The sequence below is a fragment of the Hemibagrus wyckioides genome, linkage group LG13 (genome assembly GCF_019097595.1).
Source record: "Hemibagrus wyckioides isolate EC202008001 linkage group LG13, SWU_Hwy_1.0, whole genome shotgun sequence".
Classification (NCBI taxonomy): Eukaryota; Metazoa; Chordata; class Actinopteri; order Siluriformes; family Bagridae; genus Hemibagrus; species Hemibagrus wyckioides.
The window spans coordinates 17,518,813-17,544,561 of NC_080722.1; the positions used below are offsets into that span (position 1 = coordinate 17,518,813).

Consider the following 25,749-nt stretch of genomic DNA (forward strand, 5'->3'; position numbering starts at 1 on the left):
CTAATGGGAGGTGCTTTCGAAAGACGGGTGGGCGGAGCTAACAGAACCTTCAGAAAGCGCTCCCAGTACCATATAAGGAGTAGAACGGGCCGAAGCCAAGAAGTGAACTAATAACGTGTGCGTAACAGGATGTTAACGTAGTACGCCACCTGTAGTAACTAAAATAATGGTGAAAAATAGTCATCCAAAACGCGTGTGCTTTATATAGCCGGCCATGGTGAAATAATAGGAAGTCAGAAATGCAGAGGAGCCCGATTTCATCATATGGAAAAAACCCACACACAAAAAAGAAACAAACAAAACAAAAAAAACGCATAATTAGGTAGGCGAAGTCAGGTGTATGGGGACGTCAGGTAAATTAGGACAGTTTAAAATAGTGACATTTATTTTCTGCCCTCCAAAAAAAAAAAAAACCCTTATGTTCCCTAAGCTCTTGAAGTGGAACTACTGCTCGATAGAAATGATCTAAGTGACATCATGTAAGAGGGTGTGGTTATCATCAAACAGGAAGCTGGCCCCAAATTCTTGGGCTAGAAAATATGCTTCGGATATATATAGGGTAAAAAGGATATAACGGATGCATGGAACAGAAAGGTGCAAAACAAATAAACAAGCAAAAAAACAAACAAAAACAAAACATCCATCATGGCCAGAGTGCCTAATGTGATTTTTTTTTAAATCATTTATTTCAATTCAGTGTACTAAGAAGGCAGTAGTAGCAATGTAGTAGTAGTAGTGACCACATAAGGATAGTTTTTAGATTTACTTAAGAGAAAGGTGAGTCTAGATATGCTTGGACTGTATATATATGCAGTAAATGCATGTATATATATACATGCTGTTAAGGTTGTGAAGCATCCGTCTGTGTTCTTCTGCACCCTCTAATCAGGATCTCTGAATGTAAGCTGAATTGCAAGCTCCATCTTTTAAATTCTTTCTACTAAGAGAATTTATAACCATCGTTACACAATGAGACACAGTTCAATGTGTATTTTCATATGCTAAGCAAATTATTTGGACAATATTACGGATGATATCATTTAGACTTATTAATCCATTAGCCAGTTTTTAACATGCATTTAATATAATCTAGGATGTAAACATTCATCTATTTTCTGTACTGCTTATCCTATACAGGGTCACAGGGAACCAGGAGCCTACCCAGGAGGACTTTGAACAAAAGGCAGGGGACACCTTGGGTGTGGTACCAGTCCAAATGAGTGCCAGACCTTCACAGGAAGCGACTGCAAACACTATAGACATTTTAATTCAATTCGATTCAATTCAATTTTATTTGTATAGCTCTTTTAACAATGAGCATTGTCTCAAAGCAGCTTTATAGAACATAAGAAACAAAACACATAGGGCAAAAATTCCTAGATGTTAGACAAAATCATCTTTAGCAAGCAAGTCTGTGGCGACTGTGGCAAGGAAAAACTCCCTTAGATGGTATGCGGAAGAAACCTTGAGAGGAACCAGACTCAAAAGGGAACCCATCCTCATTTGGATGACACAGGAGAGTGTGATTATAAATTATTCTAAACACTGGAGAGTGTGATATGAGCAATATCCTTTCTGCAGTTATGTACAGTCAGTTGTGTGATGCAGATACAGTATATGTAGAATGTTATGTGTGTATTAATTAAGAGGTTGTTGTCATCCTCAAAGTCCACATAGGGTTGGGAGCCTTGCATTGAATACCCAAATCCTCACGAAGCAGAACCTATTAGGAGCTGGTCCATCTCTGGATGCCTCAGGATCCTCGCAGGGTTGGCCTCTGTCTACAGGAGCTGGCACAATCTCTAGATGCCTCGGGATGGGTAGAAAAACGGAACAAGTGGAAAGGAATTAGCATAACTGCTGTTCATGATATTAGCAGCACTAGATGATAGTGTGCATTTAATCAGATATACTGGAGTACAAGATTAAGGGATGTATTAAGTGTATGCCTGGCTAAAGAGATATGTCTTTAATCTACGTTTAAACTGAGAGACTGTGTCTGAACCCCAAACACTGTCAGGAAGGCTATTCCAAAGTTTAGGAGCTAAATACAAAAACGCTCTACCCCCCTTTTGTAGACTTTGATATTCTGGGAACTACTACTACGTTTTAGAAGACTGGCTAGATACGTGGGAGCTAAACCATTCAGAGTCTTGTACGTAAGTAGTGGTAGTTTGTAATCAATTCTAAACTTAACATATTAGAGATGCTACTCAGCCTACAATACATGTCTTTGGAACCGGGATGAAACCCAAGAACCTGGAGGATACTCTAACCCCAGAGGAGCGAGGAAAAACGTGCTAACCCGGGGGCGTTTCTTGGATTTGAAAACATCAGGGGCTAATTAGGGATAGAGGGTAAACAAGAATAACACGTTTTGCAAGAGCATTTTTACGAAATATTGTTTAATAATAAACACAAATTAACACAAACAGTATGCATCTTTAGAAACTTTCATTTAGTCCTGTCTTTTTTCTGACTCCTCCCATCATTTCAGATTCTTGCAATTAAAAAAGGAGTTCATTAAATTCATTACATTTTCTCTCTCACACAGGTATCCCATGCAATATTATCTCTTTTACAGCTTGTGTGTGAAGCAGTGTTGTGTAGATCCTTTTTTTATTATTACTATTTTACAATAATCTATATTATAATATATATATATATATATATATATATATATATATATATATATATATATATATATATATATATTCCTCATTTATGCTGGCAGTAATGTATGTATTATTCTTTGTTTTATTTTTGTTTTTTTGTTTTTTTACAGCCTCTCTTCTCATCTCTTATTGTTCTCTTACTTATTGGGCCTCCTTTTTGACACAACATACATTTGTTAGCCTACTTTTTATCAACTGTTTTAACATTAAAAATGAAAAGTTTTAGTCACGTGGTGTGTATACGCGTATTCGACTTAATGCGGCGCTGCGCAGGCGGATAGGTGTACGACAAGAAAGTATCGCGCACAGTCTCGCGGTATTTTGACGTCATACACCGGGCGGTCTGCGCAAGCGCCGCTTCAAGTCGAACATACCTTATGTGTGCGCGGAGAAATGCCAGTCGAAATCATGTACAGTTGACGGCAACAGTGCTCAAATAAAAACGATCAACATTTTGTTGCAAACTTTTGTTCAGATTAATGAAAAGTATGCGTAAAGAATTATGCAAGCCATATGTGCTGCAGTGAAATGCTGCTCGATCGCCCCCTATGGTCATTCGTTGAAATGACAGCTAGGTTGTGGAATAGGTCCGACAGGGCACACTGTTTAAAAGCAGTCTTTTGAGAATACTTGAACATCTTTGGCTATAGTAAAAGGCGCTCCCACAATTATTCTAAAGCTTTAATTTCTTTCGCACTGGGAAACAAAATGTCACTCCAGAGCTACACTGCGCTACAGCGAGTAACAAGCACCCACCACGTACACATTAGTTCTCCATTAATACACGGTTTCATTAGCTAATTAGCGAAACTAACTCAAATCAATGAACAAGAAGCGATAACCCTTTAAATAGAACTACTTCGCCTTTAGAGCGCAGATGGGGGTATAGCTCAGTGGTAGAGCATTTGACTGCAGATCAAGAGGTCCCCGGTTCAAATCCGGGTGCCCCCTAATTTTTCCACTCCAGCACTTAATTTCATTCTAGTCAGCTATGACATGGTTATAACTATAAATAGATGCACAGCATAACCATTTAATGTCAGGATCGTAATACAATATGCAATGAGCGTGGTTACACGTTGAAAGAAAAACACCAAACAGATCACCAGACCATTAAATGTACAGCATTTTGAAAGCTAACATTAAATAATAATAATAATAATAATAATAATAATACAGACTAAATACAGCTCCATGCAAACTAAATACAGCACACTGAGTACAAAACACTTGCACAGATGCAACAATAATCACTTGTCAGGATAACGTAGCAGATTATAGATACATATTGTATATTTAAAAATGCAGTCCGGTGGCATCATACAGGTTCGAGGAGCCTGACAGCTGGTCTGAGTCTGCTTTCCAAGGGTCAAAGATGTTCTGACTATATTGTGATATTTTGAATTTCCTCTATGAGTGAAAAGGCACTCTCTGTTTCACCACACTTTTCCAGTCAACACTATTGGAGCAGCCACAACAGATCCTGATGCAGTATTACTCCCACTATATTTCACGTGTAGATATGTAAGAGATCTTTTTTATAGGATTCCTCGTCATCATTGGTATACAGGAGCTCATAAATTCATAGTGTGTTGAATGTTGAATGTGAATGAAGTAACAGTTGTACAGGCTGTAGATCAGGTGTGAAAAAAACACCTCCTTGTGTGCTTTGAGTGAGTACTGGGGAAGCATAGCTTCTTAAACTGACAGTCTCGGGTCTCAGAATGAGAGAGTCTGAGCTCTATTTGCAGTCTATAATGAAACCCTAGAGTCCTGAATTAATTTTTAATCAAAATATTGAGCTGAAGTCATCTTCCAGGTGGATTTATGCTATGAGTACAACGAGAGAGATTACATTTTTTTTGTGGATCTAAACTGATATGAGTGAAGTTTCTGGACGATTATCCTACCTCACAGGCATCATTAGTTGTATCAGCTATAATGGCCTGCAGATGTTGCTGTTGGCTCATGCTGCTGAAAGTTCAAACTGTATTATTATGTCAGCATCAACTTGTTTTAAGCAATGGGAAAGAAAATTTTAAAGGGTATTCTTTTCCATCCAACGCAAAATCACCAACCGACACAGTCACAGTGATTTTCAAAACAGTGTTTTCACTTTATTGGTTCACTAAAAGCACACTTTATATTCAAAATGACATTTTACTGCAATTTTAATCCTCAACAACAAAGTACCAGTTTTGCCCTTTTCTTTGTCAAAATCCTAACTTTGTATCAAATATCTGACATGCAATTACAATTTCAAATTGTAACAATTAGTGATTGCATATGAGTTATGTCAGAACAGTAATATGTGAAGCAGTAATTTCAAACCATTTCCCTGATTGGAACTGGATTCCATTTATATTTTAAGATCTTTTTTGGGTAATGAAATCATCATTTTCCTTTGAAGATGCATGCTTACGATCTTTAAAAGTTTCTAGACATTTAACAGAGATGCGTAAGTCACATTTTTTTGTGAGTCAGAGTCATGTCACAAGTCTGTGAGCTGCAAGTATAAGTCACAAGTCTCCAAGCTACATGTTCAATTGAAGTCACAAGTCTCTGAGCTGCAAGTCCAAGCTAATTCACAAGTTTCTAAGCTACCAGCCCAAGGCAAGTCTTTTAGCTGCAAGGGCATGTCAAGCTATGAGTCTCTAAGCTGTCAAGTCCAAGCCAATTTTCAAGTCTCTCAACTGTAAGTCTTAGTCATGTTTGAAATCTTTAAGCTAAAGTCACAAGTCTAAACTACAGTTCAGGACAAGGCTCAAGTCACTGAGCTGTAAGTCTGAGCCAAGTCACAAGTCTCTCAGCTGAGAACTCATTCATGTCTTAAGTCCTAAATTATTAGTGTTTGCGTTCATGTTATTATCCAAGCTTTATTCAGTCTCAACCCCAAGTGATGTCATGAGTCAGTCAATGTGTAACTCAAATTAAGTCCTTAACTTTAGTCTCCATCTCTGTATAATAATCATATAATTTAAAAGATATCAGAGATAATCTAATATTGCTAGTTGTTCAATTTCAGGCTTCTTTTCACATTTTTCTGATGCAGAAACCTCAGCTAAGAGGCTTGGCTACGCCTCTTTTCCTTAAACAACATGAAGAATACATTTCACAAAGGGGCTGGGGTACACTAGGGCGAGAATTTATTTCTCATTTATGTTCGTCAGTGTATCATTACAATTCACCTCACATGAAGCAGTAAACTGTCCCTTTAAAAACCCAGAATATATATATATATATTTTTTTTAAATTTGTCTGTTGGGCACTATGATTACAATACTGATACCTGAAACTTGATCCTATAGGGCACAAAATATAAAAAAGGTCAAAAATATCAGATCACATCATATAACTATTACTACTGATATAATTCATTTAAAGTGCAGTCCAGTCCATGTGGCTAACTGAGTATTATTATTTTTTCCCCATTGAACATAATATAAAACACAAAACATCTTTTTTTTTTAAACAAAATTCTACAAAGTTGTATCATACTGTACACTAACTGCAGGACTCTTCATGGTTAATGCATGTGCCACTCTCACCGCCTTTACCAAGAGCGTAGCTAGCACATTTGCCATTAACATTGCCTGTTCCTTAATAAAAGGAATAAACAAATAGCACAAGAGGTGTTGCAGGAAGGACTGTCACATCTATGGAGGCAGAGAAAGCTTGCAAGGTAACTATCCACAGTCTCTGGTGTCCATTCATGTGGTGGTTTACAGCCCCTCATTGTCATTTTTTGTGTTTGAACTTTTACCAAAAAACAGAGATTAATTGGTTCCTTTGTGGAGGAAGTCCCGCCTCCTCAGCACTGCTCCGCCTCAATAAATCCATCTTTTTCATGAAACCCAAGTTCAACCTCAGCATAGCTGGAATGGCAACCCTGATTGCGAAACTTCATGGATGGCCAATAGTTATTGGTTCGGCGCTGCAAATGAACAGAACAGTTACAATTTAATATCAGTGCCATTACCTTTTATACCACAGAACTGTTGAATTACAGAATCTAAGAAGTTATTAGATTTACCTGCATGAGGTAGAATGGAGGGGCGACAGTGGGGTGTGTGTTTATATAGTACACAGCCAACAAGGTCAGGAAGACCAATAGGACCAGGGCTGCCACTACCCCTGCAATAATTGCAGTGTGTTCTGGAGGCTCATCCTCACCAGAAGAACCTAGAACAACAGGAAACCACATTGGAATCCATTCTTGTCCGCCAAGAACATGAATTTGAGGCTACAGCAGACACAGAGTCACAGAAATTGGATAGCTGAAGATTTGAAAAATGTTGCCGGCTCTGATGAATTGCAATTTCTGCTGTGACATGCAGATGGTACATGGATCCAAACTGCCTTGTGTCAAATGTTTTATTTGCACAGATTGGGCCCCTTACTACAAACTGAGCATCATGTGAATGACTATCTGAATACTGTTCGAGACCACATGCATCCCTTTATGGCCACAATTTACCCACTGTATAATGGGAGGGTTCTAGCCAGCGTAAGGATGGTGCTCCTAATAAAGTGGCTGGTGAGTGTAGCAAAACATGCAGCTTTTGCCAAATGATATTCTGTATAGGAGACTGCATACTGAAATGTAGTTAGGAAAGTGGCTGTGTTCAAAATCATTCACTCTTGCTGCACATGCTAATTTGTAAGAGTATAGATACAATAGATACAGGGGTGAGAAAAAAGGAAAACAGCCACTTTATTTTAACTTTATTAAGTGCCACACATAGACCAGTGGATATCAGGCATGTTTTTAAGAGGTTAGCTCTATCATAAGGTGTATAAGTTACAAATAAAAGATAACACTCAACCACTTTTCTGCTACAAAGCCTTAATTGCTATTTATTTGGAAAGACTACACAGTGGCCGACTCACCATTATCATGGTGGTGAAAGAGAAGATTGGTGTCATCTGCAGGGACAGAGTGTCGTGAGATGGCAGGACAGAGGCAGAGGCAAGAACAGCACAAGAGCAGTTTTAGCAAAAGCGCCCATGCAAGATGAATTCAACAGACATGGAATAAGCACCAACATGTTAATGCACAACCTGTAAGATTTCATACAGCCAGTGCCTGCCAATAAGTAATATTTCAAGCATCTTGTGTATAATATATTTAATAATAATAATGATACACATATGTGTACTTGATCAGACACGGTGACTAAAAGTACATGCTTGTGGACATAGAGGCTTTTGTTTAGCAACCACTTATGGCATTTAAATAAAGTTGAGTCTGATATCATCTAAAATAATATTTTAATCAGCAGGATATGACCCCATGAAAACAGCTGCTTCAAATAAACTACATAAATTATGAGTGCGTTTGGGATGAGATGACTCACCCTCAGTGACAGGGCTGCCTGGCCTAGTTGCAGGGGACAGTGTAGCGGCAGGAACAGGGGAGCTGAATGGACTCATCGAACTGTCTGCACCTCCCTGTATGTAATCCTCACATGTGCCCTCCTTCGCCTGACATAAATACCAAAAACAGATCATAGAATGTTAAACATTCTTCACTTGCAGATTGGAATGACTTATTCCTATATATCTAAATTCTGTACATATGGTACCATGCATTACGAGTACTTTTCATATTTAAAACTCTTTAAAACTCCAAATACCCTTTTCTGGCATTCATTATTTTCTGCTGAATTGCGACTGCAACATAATATAATTTATTTTTTTCTACAAACACCATATGTTTTTCATAATCATTATTCAAAAATATTCCAAAATTGAAGAAAGTTCATTATTTTCCAATAACAGCACACTACTTTACCAAACAGCACTTCACAAACAATTATGTTTATTATTTAAAATAAAAAAAGTTATACTTAACACATCATATGAAACAAATTAGTTCCTCTTACCCTTTAATTTATAGACACTATAAAAATTCACCTCCTCACTCCTCACTTGTTAACTTGTTACTCAGAAAATGGAAAATGAAAAAAGACTACTAGCCTGAAGACAAAATAATAAAATAAATGAAAATAAATAATAGCACTGGAGTCTCCTTCCAAAAATGCTAAAATAAAAGTCTTACTACAGAAAACCATATCAACAGTTAATTAATCTCCCATTATTTGTTAAACAATGACACATTTAAAAAAATAAAAATCTGTTTAAAATTAGTCTTGGATTATGTACCTTGTCTGTCAATACAAGTCTCTTTGTATTAGCTGCTATTAATTCAGCAGGCTTAGGTCTCTTAGCTCCAATGAAGGGAAACTGCAACTTGTAGATGTCCTATACAATTGCTACCTAACTTTGTGGCAACAGTTTAGGGAAGGCCTATGGGTGTGATGGTCAGATGTCCACATACTTTTGGCCATTCAGTGTACCACAATGAGAGTATTAAATAAACCTTTGATTTGCTGTGAACTACTCTCAGAACTGTCAGCACCTAATCAACACCTTCTGACCAATCCACAAATTATAGACCCATGTTTCGATATTTTGAATGCCCATGGTTTTAGCCAAGAAAAATAACAATTGAACTATTTTATTTCTATAATCATGTGGAAATTACTTGGAAAGCACTAGGAAATTAGTTCAAGAAAAAGAAAAATGTATCCAGCTGGCTGAGTGGGTGTGTGGTGGTCAGGTATTTTGTACCTCCTCTGAGCAGCTGAATTCAAGCCATTCCTGTCTATGCCGGTCTATTCCATCTGAACACCTGAAAACACACAAAAGCACAAACAGAATTGTACAAGCAGATATTTTATTGAGACGTAACCTTTAACCAACATAATTTTTGTAGGACGTACCTCTGCAAGATGTTGCACCAGCCACAGCCCATGGTCAGGTTGGAGTGAAGACACTGGTCACAGTTGGTGTGTTGGAGGCAGGCTGAAGAGCATCAACAGGGAAGGATTGCAAAATAAACATTTCCAAAACAAAAAAAAATCTCTATGGGTAAGCAGAATTTTATAAGTAGTCTTATAAGCAGTCCATAATCTGAGTTTGATTTTCTTGTGGTTATGGGTTATCTTGTGGAAGTAATCTTGTGGTTCTGGAAGAAATTCAGCCATAAAAAGTTTCATGCTATTTAAAAATGTCATGTTAGAAATGATAGTGGGTTAAATGTAACATTAGTGGTGTACCACACACTCACTAGGTAATGGGCTGAACACGAATGCAGAGCGGTTTACAATCTCAGTGGTGTTGACTTCAACCCGGTGATATTCATAGATCGTCCTCCTTTTCGATTCTGCTCAAGTGAGAATAAAAATACCATTAGCGATATCAGGAATAACACAATGTTCATGAGAATAAGGGGCTTTGAAAAGAACTAACCTGGGGATTGTGGGGAAGAAATAAAGGCCATGAAGGCATCAGACAGACCAACCTTCACTGGGTGCTCAGTAGAGTTGATCTTTACCACCGGTAAAGGCACCTAACGACAGACAACATCCCAGAGGGTCTTTCAGGGGGAACTGTATGTGCAAAATCCTGTGTTAAGGATTTAGTAATAAATTTGCAGTAACTGAAGTGTTTATCACTTGAAACATTGAACTATAAATATGGCAGGAAGAATTTTGCAAGCACACATCTTTTTGGCCATGCTACAGCACTAGAATTGGAATAAGCAGAGCAACGATTTAACAAGATCAGATCAGGAGAAGGCCTAGGCCTAGTTTTTGGTTTTAGACTGAACCTGGAAAATTCCAGGTTTATATTCAAGTTCCTGATTCACAGCCCTAACATTTTGCTGCCAAGTTTTCTTACAATGTTTTCCCATGTTTCTTGGCTCTCTGATATTTATCTTGCTTCAGGTATTCTGACCGTGTTCCGCAGAACTCACGTCTCTGTAGCCAAAGACAATGGTCCCGTTGCGGTGAAGAGCGGCCTGAAAGGTGAAGGCTCCCTCTGCCTCCCTGCCCTGAAGCCTCACTTTATCCCACTGCACAACAAACACCTCTCCTGGAAAACCAGGTGTCAAAGGTCAGGTATGAGGTCGAAGCTCTGAAACTCACATGATGTCGAGTTGCCATCACTCACCATTGTCCAGGTAGCACACAGTGGAATTCCTGGAGAAACTGGGGTCAAAGTTGGCCATAAGAGGCGCAATGTACTGGGTAGCTGTTAGCATGCGATGCGTAATCTCTCCAGTGAAAATGAACCCTAAAGCAAAAAGAGTTCCAAATCGAAGCCATGAATAAATGAAAGTAGCTAAACAGGCTAGGATCACTTTTATATCCTGTACAATCTAGTGCTAAAGAGTCTTCTATTGTATCCCACTGTGGTAAGATTCTATTTCCTCTCAGTGATATGAAAATAATTATGAAAGTTAATTAGTCGAGCAGATCTAGGATGTGTGAGGCTGCAGCCAGGCAGAATTATGGTCACTTTTCTCATCAGTGAAAGATATGAGAGACCAAGTCTTTAATTAACAAAGCCTCCCTCGTTAGTGTTCCATTTTCCTGATGCTAATTTAAGAAGCAGCAGACCGTTCAAAAAATTTCCTTAGATGAAGTACAGCTGTTAAAAGACAATAAGAGTGGACCTACTCTTTCTATAGAGAAAGACGATTTGACTCAAGCACAAACATAACCTATGGACTTTGAGACTAATGTGCACGGCTTTGGTACATTGTTCTGGGAGACAGTGACCTGGTATGTTGTAACGAAGAAAAGCTACAAGTGACTGTGTGTGTTCTACCTCCAGTTGCTATGGTGATTTGCCTCACTGGATGTCCATAGAAGGGGAAGTCAAAGGAAAGGGCCACCCGCTGCATAGAGACAGAGAGAGAGAGAGAGAGAGAGAGAGAGAGAGACGGGGGAAACAAGAAAAACAGGAAAAGTGGGAATAGCTGTTAAAATGCTCAATAAAAAGATAATTATAAGGGGAGACAATGTGTTTGCTTGTGCTTACAAGACATCCATTTGGAAACCTATAAACGTTTTTTAGGTGTAGCTATGTGCGTGTGGGTGTATCATTGCATGTTTCTTACCGCTGCCTGTCGGTGTGTGTTTGACAAGATTCCATGCACCCTGACTTGACCCTCCTGGACTGAATTCAGGTCCACCCAAAGCTCCTGAGTTTGCTTGTCACCAGGACCAAAGCTACGCCATGAGTAATACTTCTGAGCGTCCTCCTGAGAGAGAGAAGAAAGATGAGAAGTTGAAGGAAAAAAAATAAATTAACATGAAAAATTACAGCCTGAAAAGTAGGGTTTTGACCAGATGTGACACCCTCTGGCACTACTTTCTCACCGTGAATACAAAGAATCCTGTTCAATTGTGACAGCTGAAGAGAACATTTCACTGCTTTTGGATCATTTTCACAGCTGCATCAGAAAGCTTTGAACAAAAACTCTTAATTTTGTTGTATTATTTTTTTTTAAAAAAGAACATTTAAAACATAATAGTAATAGCAAATATCAAAAGATTTGTAAAATTGTATTTTCGAGGTTTTTGGATATTTGAGGATTTGCTTGACTTTGTCTTTCAACCAAAGTGGTTTTTTAATGTGTTCTTTGTTACAACATTTATTGTAATGGAGACATTTAATCTGTCATCAAGAAATCCTTCTGGCCAAGTTGAAAAGACTTACAGACTACAGACTTAAGGCAGAAATGACTAAACAAAAAAACAAAGGTTAATAGACTAAGATGCCATCACAAAAACCATAATACAATATTATTAATTAAAGTGTCTGGAAGCAATTCAGCCCACAATTTGAATATCTTATATAACACACCACCAAGAATTCTGCTGTTAGGATTACTAAGCCTCAAAGTCATGATTACAAAGTTTTTAATGGAACAAACATTTTAAATCATAAACACACCAGGAAGTCATTAAAGGCATGCGATGGAATGCTAGAAGTTTGACTCTAAATATATAACGTAGTACGCAGCTTAGTTCGCCTGCCAAGAAAGAGTGTGAGGAAAGTGTGTGTATGAATCTAGACTGCAAGCAAAATACACGCACACACACACACACACAAACACACACACACACACACACACTGTGTATGTGTTAAAAGTGTTTCCAGTCCAGCTCTCCACTGTGTTATTAATGTATTCTCTAGGTGAAGGTGACAGAGAGGGATGGAGACAGTACAGTGAAGAGGTGTGGGTATCATCGAAAGTGGAGCAGTTAAAAGCAGCCTCTCTCGCGCGCACACACGCAACTGCAGCAGTGCTCCAGATAACTGCTTACGACCCAGATTCCCTGATACGCTCGCCCCAGAATGGCTTCTGTTTCTGGGGGAAGCCTTCAGCTCCAACAGCTGCTGTTCTCTGCTTTGCCTCCTGCACAGAGCTCCTATTCCTCTGCATGCCTCTGACCAAGAATGTCCATTATGGTTTAAGGGCTAGACCATGATACTTCTATAAAGCACCCAGGAAAATGGCAGACATGATAGTCACTGGGTTTCTTATGCGTGAATATTTTAAAAAGGTGCTAAGATGCACCCACACACATTAAAACATGTAACACATTAGAAATCCAGCATGCTTAAAAAAGCATCTTCTGGCAGAACTATTGGCAAATCTGGTTCGAATTTGGTTTGATGAGTGGGAAGCATAACACAGTTTATGGAAATCATTCGTATTCTGTTAGAGGTACAAAAAAGACTCAGAGAAGCACTTAAATAAACCCACACATCCGAGGTTGCTGTGAGGTCTCTTTATCCTCCGCCCACTGGGATATTTAAAGACCATCAATGCAGGCAATCTCCTCCATTCCATTTAGTGATTTCTCTACACATAGTAGAGGAAAAGGACAAAAGACTTTTATCCATTATGCTACACACATGTTGTGGAAATCTTCTACAACTCTTTAATGCAAATTGGGCCTAATCTGTAACTCTCAGGGTGAATGACAGCACAGGCAAATAGTTTGAATGCTGAGCAGTTGCTAAAGAATGTTCTGAATGACTGATTTGGATAAAGTACATGAGCTGAGGGGATTAGCGCAGGTGGCACATGTGAGGACATGCTGCACACCTGCAGCCTGAGCAGCTCAATTTACAACAGCTGTGAGAAGAGAAGAGAAGAGAAGAGAAGAGAAGAGAAGAGAAGAGAAGAGAAGAGAAGAGAAGAGAAGAGAAGAGAAGAGAAGAGAAGAGAAACATAGAGGAGCATGGAGCACAAACAAAGAAAAACGACTAGAACATCGGAAAAGAGGAAAAGAAGAAAAGGAAGAAAAGGAAAAAAAGAAGAAGAAAAAGAAAAGGAAAACTGAGAAGTGAAAATAGTAAAGCAAAAGAGGATAACAGAGGGAAAAAATAGAGAGAAGGGAGAAATAGAAAAACATTAAGAAGAGATGAGGTAAAAAGAAAATATGAGGTAAAACAGCAAAAAAGGAAAAAAGAGGAGACATAAATAAAGAAAGAGAAGGGCAGAAAATAGAAAATGCAAAGATGGAAAGTGAGAAGAGAAGAGAAGAGAAGAGAAGAGAAGAGAAGAGAAGAGAAGAGAAGAGAAGAGAAGAGAAGAGAAGAGAAGAGAAGATATAATTAGAGAAAAGATAAGCAAAGGTTATGAGATAAGATTATGTGTGAAAAGATCAGAGTAAAAGAGAGTAAACAGCAGAGAGTATAAAAGGATGATGAGAGAGAAAAGGAGAAAAAAAACAAGAAAATAATTAAATAGAAGAGTTAAAGCAAAATTAAAGGAAAAAGAAAATAGAAGAAAAACAGTAATGACACAAAATGAAAGATAAACAAGTGTAAAAGAAGGACAAGGAAGAAAGTAAAGACAATTTTCCAGAATGTAGAAAAAGATCAGAAGAGTGAACAAGAAGAACAAGAAGAAGAAATGAAGACAGAGAAGAGAAGAGAAGAGAAGAGAAGAGAAGAGAAGAGAAGAGAAGAGAAGAGAAGAGAAATTCAAAAAGATGAGAAGAGAAGACAGAGTAAAGGAGAAGAGAAGAGAAGAGAAGAGAAGAGAAGAGAAGAGAAGAGAAGAGAAATTAGAAAAGATGAGAAGAGAAGACAGAGTAAAGGAGAAGAGAAGAGAAGAGAAGAGAAGAGAAGAGAAGAGAAGAGAAGAGAAGAGAAGAGAAGAGAAGAGAAGAGAACTCACCACCACTCTGGTCATGTTATCGGGTAGTGTGTCGATGGCGAGGCCTCCTCCATTTGCCTCCTGGCCTGTTCTGTTCTGTGTACCTCGGCTAGCCTCCTGCTGATCTCTCCTGACTCTCTGTACATCTGATTGTCCATGCAGTGAACCTGAGAACAGCACCGAATATATTTTAACCCACACAGAAAAATCCCATTCTGTGATGAACAATTCAGATCATATGCATATGCTTATGCCTCTGGAAGCAAACACTCAGTTTACTCAGTTTACTCAGTTTACAAGTTTACAGTCTCTGGCATTAAACCTGAAAGCCTGATTTAGAACTAGAAGTACTTTGTTTTTGCAGAGCCACTGATGCTGCTGAGTGATTTTTTCCCCTGTGTGCATGTTGTGGATTGAGGAAAGTCTGATGTGTTTGTGTATTTGACAGATTGGAGAGAGAGAAAGGGGGAAAAAATGGAAATAAGACACCCATCTGCTTCAAAACATCTTTAAACACACCAGAATTGTGTAATTAAATCAGAAATAGCCTATGCTCACATCTTATGCTTACATCTTATTGCTCAGTTTTCAGTTTGCTCAGATCCAATCTTTCTGCTTTTAATCGTCTACATTTGTGTTTGACTTTTATCTGTCATTAGTGTGTATAGACCCCTGCCCTGAAATAACCCGCTCACACACAGTTTCCAAATCAATACTGTTCATGCTGTTCATGTGCCAAGAACAACAAATACTGTCACATCGGTGAAATAATCCGTCATTGCCCTAGAAATAAAACGGACAAACTAGCAGTACAAGTCTTTGCTGGAAAAATTATTTGCTCTGGAGGATGGCTGCAACTTGTCATCTGTAATATGATTAAGATGAGAAGGGCAAAGAAGGCCAGATGCAAAGCTTTTGCTGTTATTGCAACTTTGTAATACAGAGTGTGTGTAGGTGTCAGAGACAAGCCAACAGTGATGCAAGTTAAAGAGAGAGAAAAAAAATTGGTCAGACATTCTCATTATAATTGCACAAACATTTATCAGATGTGTGTATATCCAGTTTACTCTAAAAGTTAACTTGCTACAGACAAACATGGAGATTTTTCCACAGGAGGATATGCCAAGAAAACTGCCTGCCTGAACAAAGTCTCTCTGTCATCTTTATCTTTTACTTATAATGCCATAGTAGCAATCCTATCAGAAAACCCTGGTTAGTGTAAACATTCAAAAACACAATCATGCAGCACCTACACGGCTCTAGCTCTGCAGTTTTCTGGCAGGTAAAACACCGTTTATCAAAAGCATTTTAAAAGTGAACTGAGAAACAGGGCCTTGAAAAGTTATGCTGCCAAGTCATTCTTTCCAGTAATGTGAAAGATATCGCAGGGCTTCACTGCAACGGTTTCCAAACCTCATGACACATATGTAATCAAGTGCATAGAGTTATCAAATCACCACCTTAGTCTGTAGATAACAATCCATCTTTTACCTATTGCAATGCCATCACAGGATTGTAGCAGTCTAGGAGAGTGTAGTATTACCGTGTGCATGTGTGAGTGGATCAGACCAGGTTATTGAAAGTGACCCAGTTAGCCTTAGCGAGAAAAATGATGAGCTCTGGCATGAATCTGCTAGGCCATTCACTATGGTTCTATAAAATACAGACTAACGGTGTGCCCTCAAAAAGACATACTGAAAACTTCCCTGAATAAAAGTGACCAATATGTAGATGTCACATCAATGCCTGGCATCGATGTTTTCTTTTCACATCTTATAAATGTCTTTGTGCTCAATGTGAAGACGCACTGCAAAAACCATTAGTCCGAACAAAAATGCTAGCGAGATGGCCTGAGGATGACATTGATCCACCCAGCTGTGAGCTAAATGCCAGTGCTGTAAAACAGGCCACAGCTGCCAGAAATAAAATCCGGATTTCTGCAATATGCACTTATGTTATGCAGTGGTCAAGACTCCAGTGGTATAGCAAATGAAATCAAATCTCCCTACTATGTTTGGTTTAATTACAAGTTTGTATTTCTGATTCGGTGCACTTGAATACTTAAAAACACACAAACACACACAGACAAACACACACACACACAGAGTTCTGTGGAAAAGATCAGAGTCTGTTGTTCATGCTGTTTTTATTTGGCACATGTGGCTTGGATCAATTTTCCAGAGCTGCATTAAATGCACAGTTCTTTTACAACTGTTGCATAAAACAGAGAAGCAAAAAAAAGCAACAGACCATAAAGACAAAAAATAAGTCGCACTCTGCAGGAGAGAAAGCAAAATAGAAGCAGTGAAGGAAAAATAATAAATATGCATGTCTGTTATGTCTATGATGGAATTGGCATAGAACTGCAGCTCCCACAGCGCATCCTACAGGCTAATGGCTGCCAAGGACTACAGCACACAGCCATCACAGACACTCTTACATTAACCTGGACGCTTCACCCAAAAATAAGAATTTGTGAGAAATATTAATTCATTTAGATGCTTTACTCCAAAATTGAGGTGCCACAAAGATGAACATTTCCCCCGTTTCTGAGCTCTCAACCATAGAACCCCTGTAACTGGGTCAGGTCAAGACGAATGACACGTAACACTAGAGGCAATGTCAAGGACACTTTGTTCCTAGTGTGGCAGTCCCAAGCTCCAAGTTGAAGAGTGTCCATCAGGTTCTATAAACCAAGACCCTCCGTCCACTTCTGAATGAGCATGCCCAATACCTTGCTCCAACACAGTCCATCCAAATTTCTTTCTCATCCTAAAAGTACAAGCCCTGGATGGAGGATCTATCAAAGCATGCTCTGCCATGCATTATACCAAGCCCATTGCACATATGATTGTTCCTATCAGAATCCAGACCCCCTCACATCATCGCATATACCATCTGTCATCCAAAGAAACACAAGCCACTAAGTAGCACATCAAAGAAGCCCTCAAACAGAGGTACATACCTTTCCACGTCTCCAGCCTCCACTGGCTTTTTCTTCATAGAGAAGAAAGGTGGTGGTCTACACACACACATTGAATCTCGAGCTCTAAATCAAATCACAGTTAAGTACCGCAGTGTAACTTCCACAATTAACAATCCTCTGCCCCACTACCAGTGGCTCTTGAAGAGCTATGAGAAGCCAAGTGGATCACAAAACTCTGCCTACAACCACATGTAAGAAGGGGACAAGTGGAAAACTGCCTTAAGCACTCAATGACCATGGACTCACTTATCCATCAATTGCATCCCAGCACAACACAGTTATTCAGGTAGTCACTGACTGATTTTCCAGCCTGCCTTCGGCTTCAGAAACAGCAAAGATCATTTCTTCAGGCACTTTGGCATTCCAGAGGACATAATGAGTGACTGGGAGGCCCAGTTCACCACAGGAGACTGGTGGAAAGTCTGGTGGAGAGGTTCACTGGGGATCTCAGTTGGTTTGACATCAGGGTGCCATCCCCCAGCCAACCGTTCAGAATCTAGCAAAGAATCAACATCACTTAGAAGCTCGAACTGCCAGACCACAGCCATATAGCTCCTTTGATCCATTTTCATTCGTGGTGCCCTTGTAGAGGACATCTCCCCCACGTCCTGACACTTCTTGACATCTTCAAACTACAACTCACAGCCATTACTAACACTCTCACATTCATGTTCACCACTGACTCCACGCACCCAGACTCCCACAAAATATATTAGTACCTTCATTGCACCTACACTTCACAAAGTATATGCTCTGTTTTTATTTTCACCAGTCATTACCAAGTCTTTTGAATACTAATTGGTCCCTGGTCCTAATTGCCTGACCTTGCCTTGTACCTTGTTTTTGGATTATGTGTTTGTTTTGATTGCAGTGATTATTAAACAAACTGTCTGCCTGCACTTGCATCCTCATTTGCATATCTGGCAATGACCAAAAAACAGACCTTAGTTTGATCTAGCTGACCATAAGGCCCTGATTCCCAAATTTTCATCACCATGTCTTAAGAAACAGATTTACTATTTTATAAAAACTCATGAGGGAAAGGCCCATGAGAACAGTTTTATTTTTTTCTTAAGTAGAGAATGCGTGAAAGCATGATGACTCAGCATTGTTTATTTGGCATGCGGTAGAGAATAACTTGGCCAAATCACAGGGACTTTTTCGCTCAAACAAGTCATAAAAGTTAAATTCTCTCAAGTTGTTGACAAGATACAAATAAAGATTGTCTTCTCTTCTGTATGACCACATGCACCAATAAGTAAAGGACTCCTAGAATGAGAGATAAAAAAAAGTGATAATATCCATCACCAACAACGAAAAAAGTGGTCTGTAAAGAGTACAATCCAATCCATCTGATCTACTCACAGTCCACTTTTCAGTATTTACCATTCGACATCCTGTAGTTTGGGTCTAACATGCAATTGCATGAAAATGCAACTTTCATTATCATTCATGAAAAGCAGATAATCACTGACATGCTGAACTATTTGATTTGATATGAGTTTACATTTGAGCACAAGAAATTCTGCAAGATCCCAGGTTCTGTTAGTTGGGATCATTGATGCAGTCAAATTGTGTAGAGACATAAATGTGGCCAAGGGTATAAAAACCATACTTAAATCTGTGAATGTTCCCAGGAGCACAGTAGGCTCCTGAGAGCTATTTTTCTGTGAAATAGAAAAAGACCTTGCTGTACATCCAAACTTGGTAACAAAGCTACATGGAAACCCTGTTAGAGTTGGAACATGGTCCAAGGCCCTTCTCTTGGACCGCGCTCCAACTCTAACAGAGTTTCAGATGATGAGATGGCAGAGATGCAGAGATGGCAGAACTTTGCAGACAGACAACAATCTCAGAAAAGCTTCATTATACCATGGTAAAGTGGCTAAAAGGAAACCATTCCTGAGTAAAAGGCATCTGTCTGCCTCTGTAGTGGCTGCCAAACAGCAATTAAATGTGCATGAGGAAAAAGAAACCTCTGGTTTGATGATTCAAAATTGTAACTCTTAGACTCAACTCCAAGTGCTACATATTTCAAAAAACAAGTAATGCTGATAAACTGGATAATAGCAGTAAAGCATTGTGGTGGCAGCAGCATCACGCTATGGGAATGCACCCCAGCAGCAGGAATGAGGAGACTGGTCAGAACAATGGGAAAGATGAATAAATAAACAGTGGTCCTTAAAGAAAACCTGCTCTGAATTGTAAATGACATCACACTGAGACAAGGGTTTGCATTTCAGTAGGACGACCACAAAGCATACAGCCAAGACAGCGCGGGAGTGGTTTAGGAACAAGTTTTTGAAAGTACTTGAGTGGTCCAGCCAAAGCGCAGGCTTGAAGATCTGAAGATGACAGTTCACACATGATCCCCGTCCAAGCTGATTGAGCCAGAGAGGACCTGCCAGGAAGAGTGGGAGACACTGACCAAATCCTGTGCAATGGTTTGAGAAACTCACTAAAGAAGACTTGAAACTGTAATTGTAGTAGATGCTCAAAATAACTAAATAAAGGGTCTAAATATTTATCTTAATGAAAGATTTCAGTTTTTGATTTTTTAAAAATGAGCAAAAATACTTTTCGAAAAGAAAACTTTTCACAGCTGTTTGTAGGATTGCATCAATCTTGTAGTGTGTCCCAGGCATTAGACAGATGAAGAGGAGGAGGGATGGTGTGCCGCTCGGGAGCTGGTTTTAATGATGAGCCTTGTTTGAATTCATAACTGGAAAAGCTTGGCTATTTCTGCTGCCACGCAATGAAAGCCATCTAATTAGGTCATTTAGACCACATTGCTGTGAGACTCACATACCTGAATGAGAGAAATTGGAAGGGAAAGAGAATGTGGGATGACACTGAGCAGAGGAGGAAGACAAGGCTGAAAAGAGAGTGATGAAGGTGTCAAATGGGAGAGGAGGGAACAGACAGGAAAGGGAGGAATAGAGAATTGTAGGAAAAGAAACAAATGGAGCAGCCCCAAAACTACTCAATAAATGCAGGCAGAATGGTCATCATGGTAATTCTCCACACAGCAGTTTCCTCTCGTTGGCCTGCTTATTCACTTATTCACTTCTCAGAAGGAGTAAATACGCAAACCATGACGTATCTCTCATTGGCCTCCAGCATAACTGCTAGATCAATGTTTATAGGTCACATGTATCATTGCTGTGTAACCTGCTGAACATATCAGTATGACAGCTCTAGAGCCTGCATGTTGCTGAGCTTCTTCAAATTATTAAAAGAAACAAATATTAGCCCAGTGATAAAATACACACAGGAAAAGACTAGAAAATAGGGCATGTTCAGAAGATATTCCACAGACTTACAGACTCCTACTCTTACACATACACTCATATAACAGACCAATGTCACACAACAATCTTAAGCCCATCAAATTCTAATTGAATAAAGTCAGCAAAGATTAGTGTACTTTATTCTCCTGCCAAAAGTCCCTGTTTGCTGCACAAGAAAAAGGATAATCACAAATTTCCTATGGGGAAGTTGAGATGTTTTCGGCCAGAACTCCCTCCCTGTTATTTTGAGTGTCTGTTCTGAGTGCTCTGCTCTGCTTAAACTTTGCTGTGACTGCCCACGGGCAGATTATTTTCATCTCCTTAGAGTTAAAGCACTTTTAACAGATCACTGGTTATTGTCTTTCCAACAGAGCTCTTGACCGGGAAAAGAGAGAGAGAGAGTGAGAGAGAGAGAGAGAGAGAGAGAGAGAGAAAGAGAGAGAGAGCAAGTTGGCAACTACATTTAAGACACCAAGATTAAAAATCAGTTCAAAGGGGCTTTTGTTGTCTATATGAGTGGTATATGAAGTGACAGTGGGTAGTGCATAACTATCAAGCATATAAAAAGGAAAGAAAAAGAACTGCATTGTAGTGAAGTGAATCCTATGAATCCTACTTTGAGGGCAGCATTTTGTCTGAAGATTTAATCACAGTACAAATAGTACCAAATTAATAACCATTATGGTTACAGCTAGAGCTGTCAATTTTTAATTACTTAAATTATTTGGTATTTAAGTGAGTGGGAAACTAACACCCCTAACAAAATGTATTTAAGCTAGTGTGATGGGCAGAAAAGAAAAGAAAATATAATAAAAGCAGCCCGTCATCATAAAATACCATAAACGTAGAATATAAGGGGGAAAAAGAAGATACAATAAGATGCACAAAGAATTGCATCAAATGGTGATATACCTGGAGATTTCAACCTCTACATTAGAAACGTAAATCCTTCATTTAAGATGCTGCTTCAAATTGATAAATTAGTCTGGCTGTTCCCTTAAGGTTTATTAGATCACCGAACACATATCAGAGCCAGTCGTCTGAGTTATATGCTCCACATGTGTGATTTGTAGCATGCAAGAAAGAGGGCCTCCTCTGCATACAGGAGGATAGATTACAATTTGGCACTCGATTGTAGACTGTAACCATAGTACCCAATCCCAAACACATTCAGCTGTGCTGATAAGAGAAAAACAAAAAAGAACTGAAGAACTGAGAGTGATCATGGCTGAAGTGCATCCTTTTTAAGACACTGTTTTTAATTCAAAGCAGATGAGCTACATGTCATCAAAACCATTCAAATGTAAAGAATGTGCTAAAATGGAAACATGCACCGTGTCAGCTTGATATACTTCATTTCTGTATCACAAGCCTTGATTCACATTCCACTGTTCGTGAATCGAACAACAGGATCCCAAATTAGTCATCTCTAGGTCAGTGAATCTGCAGCTGGAGAGGTCTCATGCCCTGTCCTATATCAAGCAAGACTCTTAACCACTAATTGGTTTAGAGGCTCTTAATAAATTGTTCTTTCATTCTAGTGTATGAAAATTATTTTGTGAGCTCTCTGGGATAGCAGAGAATTGAGAACTAAGACAGACTGGGAAGTTAAAGAGAAAGCACTGAAAATTGAGATTTAAATTGTTTTACCGTTGTTGAGCTGTTGATACTGTAGGATAGCCTATGGTTTTTAGGTTCCAATTTTATGATGTCAAAAAGAGAGATTCACAGCCGATTTCCCCCCTTGCAACAACTGAAGGAAAGCTTGTCATCACACAAACTAGCAGGCTGTCCACATCGCACACACAGGAGGCAGTAAAACAAAAGCACAAGATGTGCTCCCAACATAAACTGTGATCTAAAAATTGTTGTCTCAAATGTGGAAGTGGATAATGTAGGACAGATTGGATGTATAGGGTTAGGTGTAGAAGTGGGTTATATAGAACATGTTTTTCAATCTGATAAATATCCTAAATATGTTCTGGACTGACAGTTCTGCAGCTGCTTTAAACATCATCAACTATGTCACATGCAGTATATGAGCATGTACGATTGAAGATACACACACACACACACACACACACACACACACACTGTGCCTTGTGGGCTCTGTAAGGGTGCAGAATGAGAAGATAGAGGCACAGGAGGGACAGGGGCCAGAGAAAGTGGAGCAATGCTGCCTAGCAGAGAGGAGAAGAATCAGGACTGCTAAAAATATAGCATCTCCAAGGAGGACAAAAATACACACGCCCACACACACACACCCACGCACAAACACACGCAGGGTGGGTGCCACTGAAATGAGAACAAGAACATATGTATAAAACATTCACATATTTACTTGCTACAGTTACTATACCAGTTAAAGGACAAACAACAGAGAACAGTTTTGGTTAACAAGCACCAGTTCGACAAAACATTTGGTTCTGAGGTAAAATCTAATTTTGGGAACTGTTGGACACTGTCTAACTGTAATGGAAAGAAAGTTCTTAAGAGAAGATTCAGTTCGCAAAACTCCATAGGTCACATGGAGGAAATTAAAAGTACACATTAAAGTGATTTAATGGTAATATTTACACATCCAGTGTTGCATTCCTCCCATCTTAATGACAGTGTGTTTATAGCACTCAGAATATCAAGACATTTTATAACACAGCTGTGTTGACTTATTGTTGTGGAACTTTCATTATCAGGTTTGTCACTGATGTGTATTCATGTGCAGTATGTTATGTAGTTTTACACACACACACACACACATGAACAAACACACACACACAGAGCTTGGCTTTATGTGCGCTGAAACGAGGAACCAAGCCAGTACAGACAGAGCTTGACACAAACAGATGTAGCCCAACTTTCAGCCTGTGTGTTGTCCATTTCCTCTGAGTCATAAGGATCCTCAGGGCGAAACACACAAGTTTACACAAGCATCAGCACCGAGTCTTGCAGTGAAAGGAAACAGATACACACTCACAAAACAGAACTTTCAAAATCAGAACGCACAAACCCAAAACAAAAACAGCAGCGCACCATTACCTCAGATGTATTTTTCCCTGAACAGCTCATTAATTGCACAGGGAGAATTATGGGAAATAGACATTTATAGTGCCACAGTTACATTTTTTGCCATTGTTAAGACCTTGGCCTGCTTATGATACACTCCTGCACAATTTCTAGCACAGGTCTGTCACCTGTGTGTGTGTGTGTGTGTGTGTGTGTGTTCTTACCTGATAGCTCTTGACTCCAGACTCTGGCAAGCTCTGCCTGGGACAGACAGATGAGCAGCACAGCGCACAGACCCATGGCCAGCTATCTCTCAGTCCTTCACTCACTCCTCTCCTCTTCTTCCTCCTCCTCTCCTCTTCTTCCTCCTCCTCTCCTCTCTTCTCCCTCCTCGGCTCCTCCCGTGTCACCTTGCTCCTCTTTCTAGTATACGCTTTGACAAGCTCTTTTACTTACTCTACTTTATTTTCTGTCTCTTCCCTCCCTCTGCTCTCCCCTCCTCTCTCACTTTTTTCCACTTAGAAAAAAAGAAACTGATTCTTGCCTCTCGCTTTCACTCTGTTGCTGTGCTTTCTTTTACCGAATTCTCGGATGTTGTAGTCATGGTAATGCGAGTCCAAGGCGGGACAGGCAAGCAGACCAGCTGAGAAAAAGAGTTCTCCACCTCCTCGCTCTCTCTCTCTCTCTCTCTCTCTGCCTGTTTTTGAGGGCAGGCAGAGACTACCCCACTTACAAATATTTATATATTTCTGGTTTTCTCTTTCTTTCAAAACAAGAATCTCCAAGGGTGGAGCCACCTAGTGGAAATGACATCCTATGGGTAGATGCCTTCTACCTTCTTTTTTGTTTTCTACACTCAATTCTAAATCTAACTCTAACCTTAATCCCAGTAACCACTAAGAAATCTTTATATTATTTCAGGATTAATAAAGCATATCACTTTATGAAAAAAAAAAAAAGACAGTCAGGACTCACACACACGCATACACACACACACACAATTTATAGTGTTTAGATGTGTTACTGTTTTAGTTAAACTCATCCTCCATGCAACCCTGTGTGTGTTCCCATGAAATCAAACAAAATGTTACACTGAGGTCTTGAAAACTGAAAACATTCCATTTAGTTATTCATCAGTTAACTAAACTGTTCCCTTGAGCCTACACGTATGACGGCACAAAAAAATATCCAATGCTAATATTTTTGCACCCTTTCTCTGACCCATAGCCTGTCACTATGGTGAGAATAGGACAACAATTCTGCAGGAACTTCTCTGAAAGAGCGAGAGGATCAAGTGGAACAACTCGAAAGGATCCCACACAGCTGCCGAGAACCATAAAGTGCCAATACTCCCACAGAGAGATTAGCTTTCCAAAATCAAACTCATGAGGACACACACACACACACATACACACTCAGAGACACACACACAGTCAGAGACACACACACGGCGTCTTTTTCAGAAGCACAAAATCTCTCACAGTTTGTGTTCCCACAATTCTTGTTGGGGTAACTGAACACGGCTCTGTAGGGGAAAAAAGTGATTTCCTGTCAACACACTGTTAATACCTCGGCATGCACAGCAAATCCAATTTGCAGGAAATGTCAAATCATCCGTTAAAAATAATACAACCCACTTAAACAAATCCTTAATGAATCAAAAGCTCAAACAAAACAGTTCATTCGAGATGGCCACAGGGCATTTCTCATGTCCTTGTGCAGTTCTCAGTGCAGTGTGATGAATTTGTCAGGCAGGCTGAGTAT

The 25,749-nt window shown here is 39.3% G+C and overlaps 1 protein-coding gene and 1 non-coding gene across 3 annotated transcripts; one reads left to right on the forward strand and one right to left on the reverse strand.

Annotated features, from left to right (window-relative positions):
- Positions 1 to 3,554: 3,554 nt before the first annotated feature.
- On the forward strand, positions 3,555 to 3,626 carry trnac-gca (transfer RNA cysteine (anticodon GCA)). The gene has a single exon. It is a non-coding gene; the product is annotated as a tRNA-Cys (tRNA).
- Positions 3,627 to 4,767: 1,141 nt separating this feature from the next.
- plxdc1 (plexin domain containing 1) lies at positions 4,768 to 24,681 on the reverse strand. Of its 2 annotated transcripts, XM_058407089.1 has the most exons (14): positions 24,210 to 24,681; positions 14,728 to 14,873; positions 11,647 to 11,790; positions 11,355 to 11,424; positions 10,695 to 10,817; positions 10,498 to 10,616; positions 9,990 to 10,089; positions 9,808 to 9,903; positions 9,461 to 9,542; positions 9,309 to 9,369; positions 8,033 to 8,159; positions 7,566 to 7,601; positions 6,709 to 6,857; positions 4,768 to 6,609 (listed from the first exon to the last, which is right to left on the reverse strand). In XM_058407089.1, exons 1-14 carry the CDS (start codon positions 24,283 to 24,285, stop codon positions 6,487 to 6,489), a joined length of 1,452 nt encoding a protein of 483 aa, XP_058263072.1. In that variant the 5' UTR covers positions 24,286 to 24,681; the 3' UTR covers positions 4,768 to 6,486. The 2 variants fall into 2 exon arrangements, with proteins under 2 accessions (XP_058263072.1, XP_058263073.1); XM_058407090.1 differs by lacking the exon at positions 7,566 to 7,601 and having other exon boundaries at positions 24,210 to 24,678.
- Between the last annotated feature and the right edge of the window lie 1,068 nt (positions 24,682 to 25,749).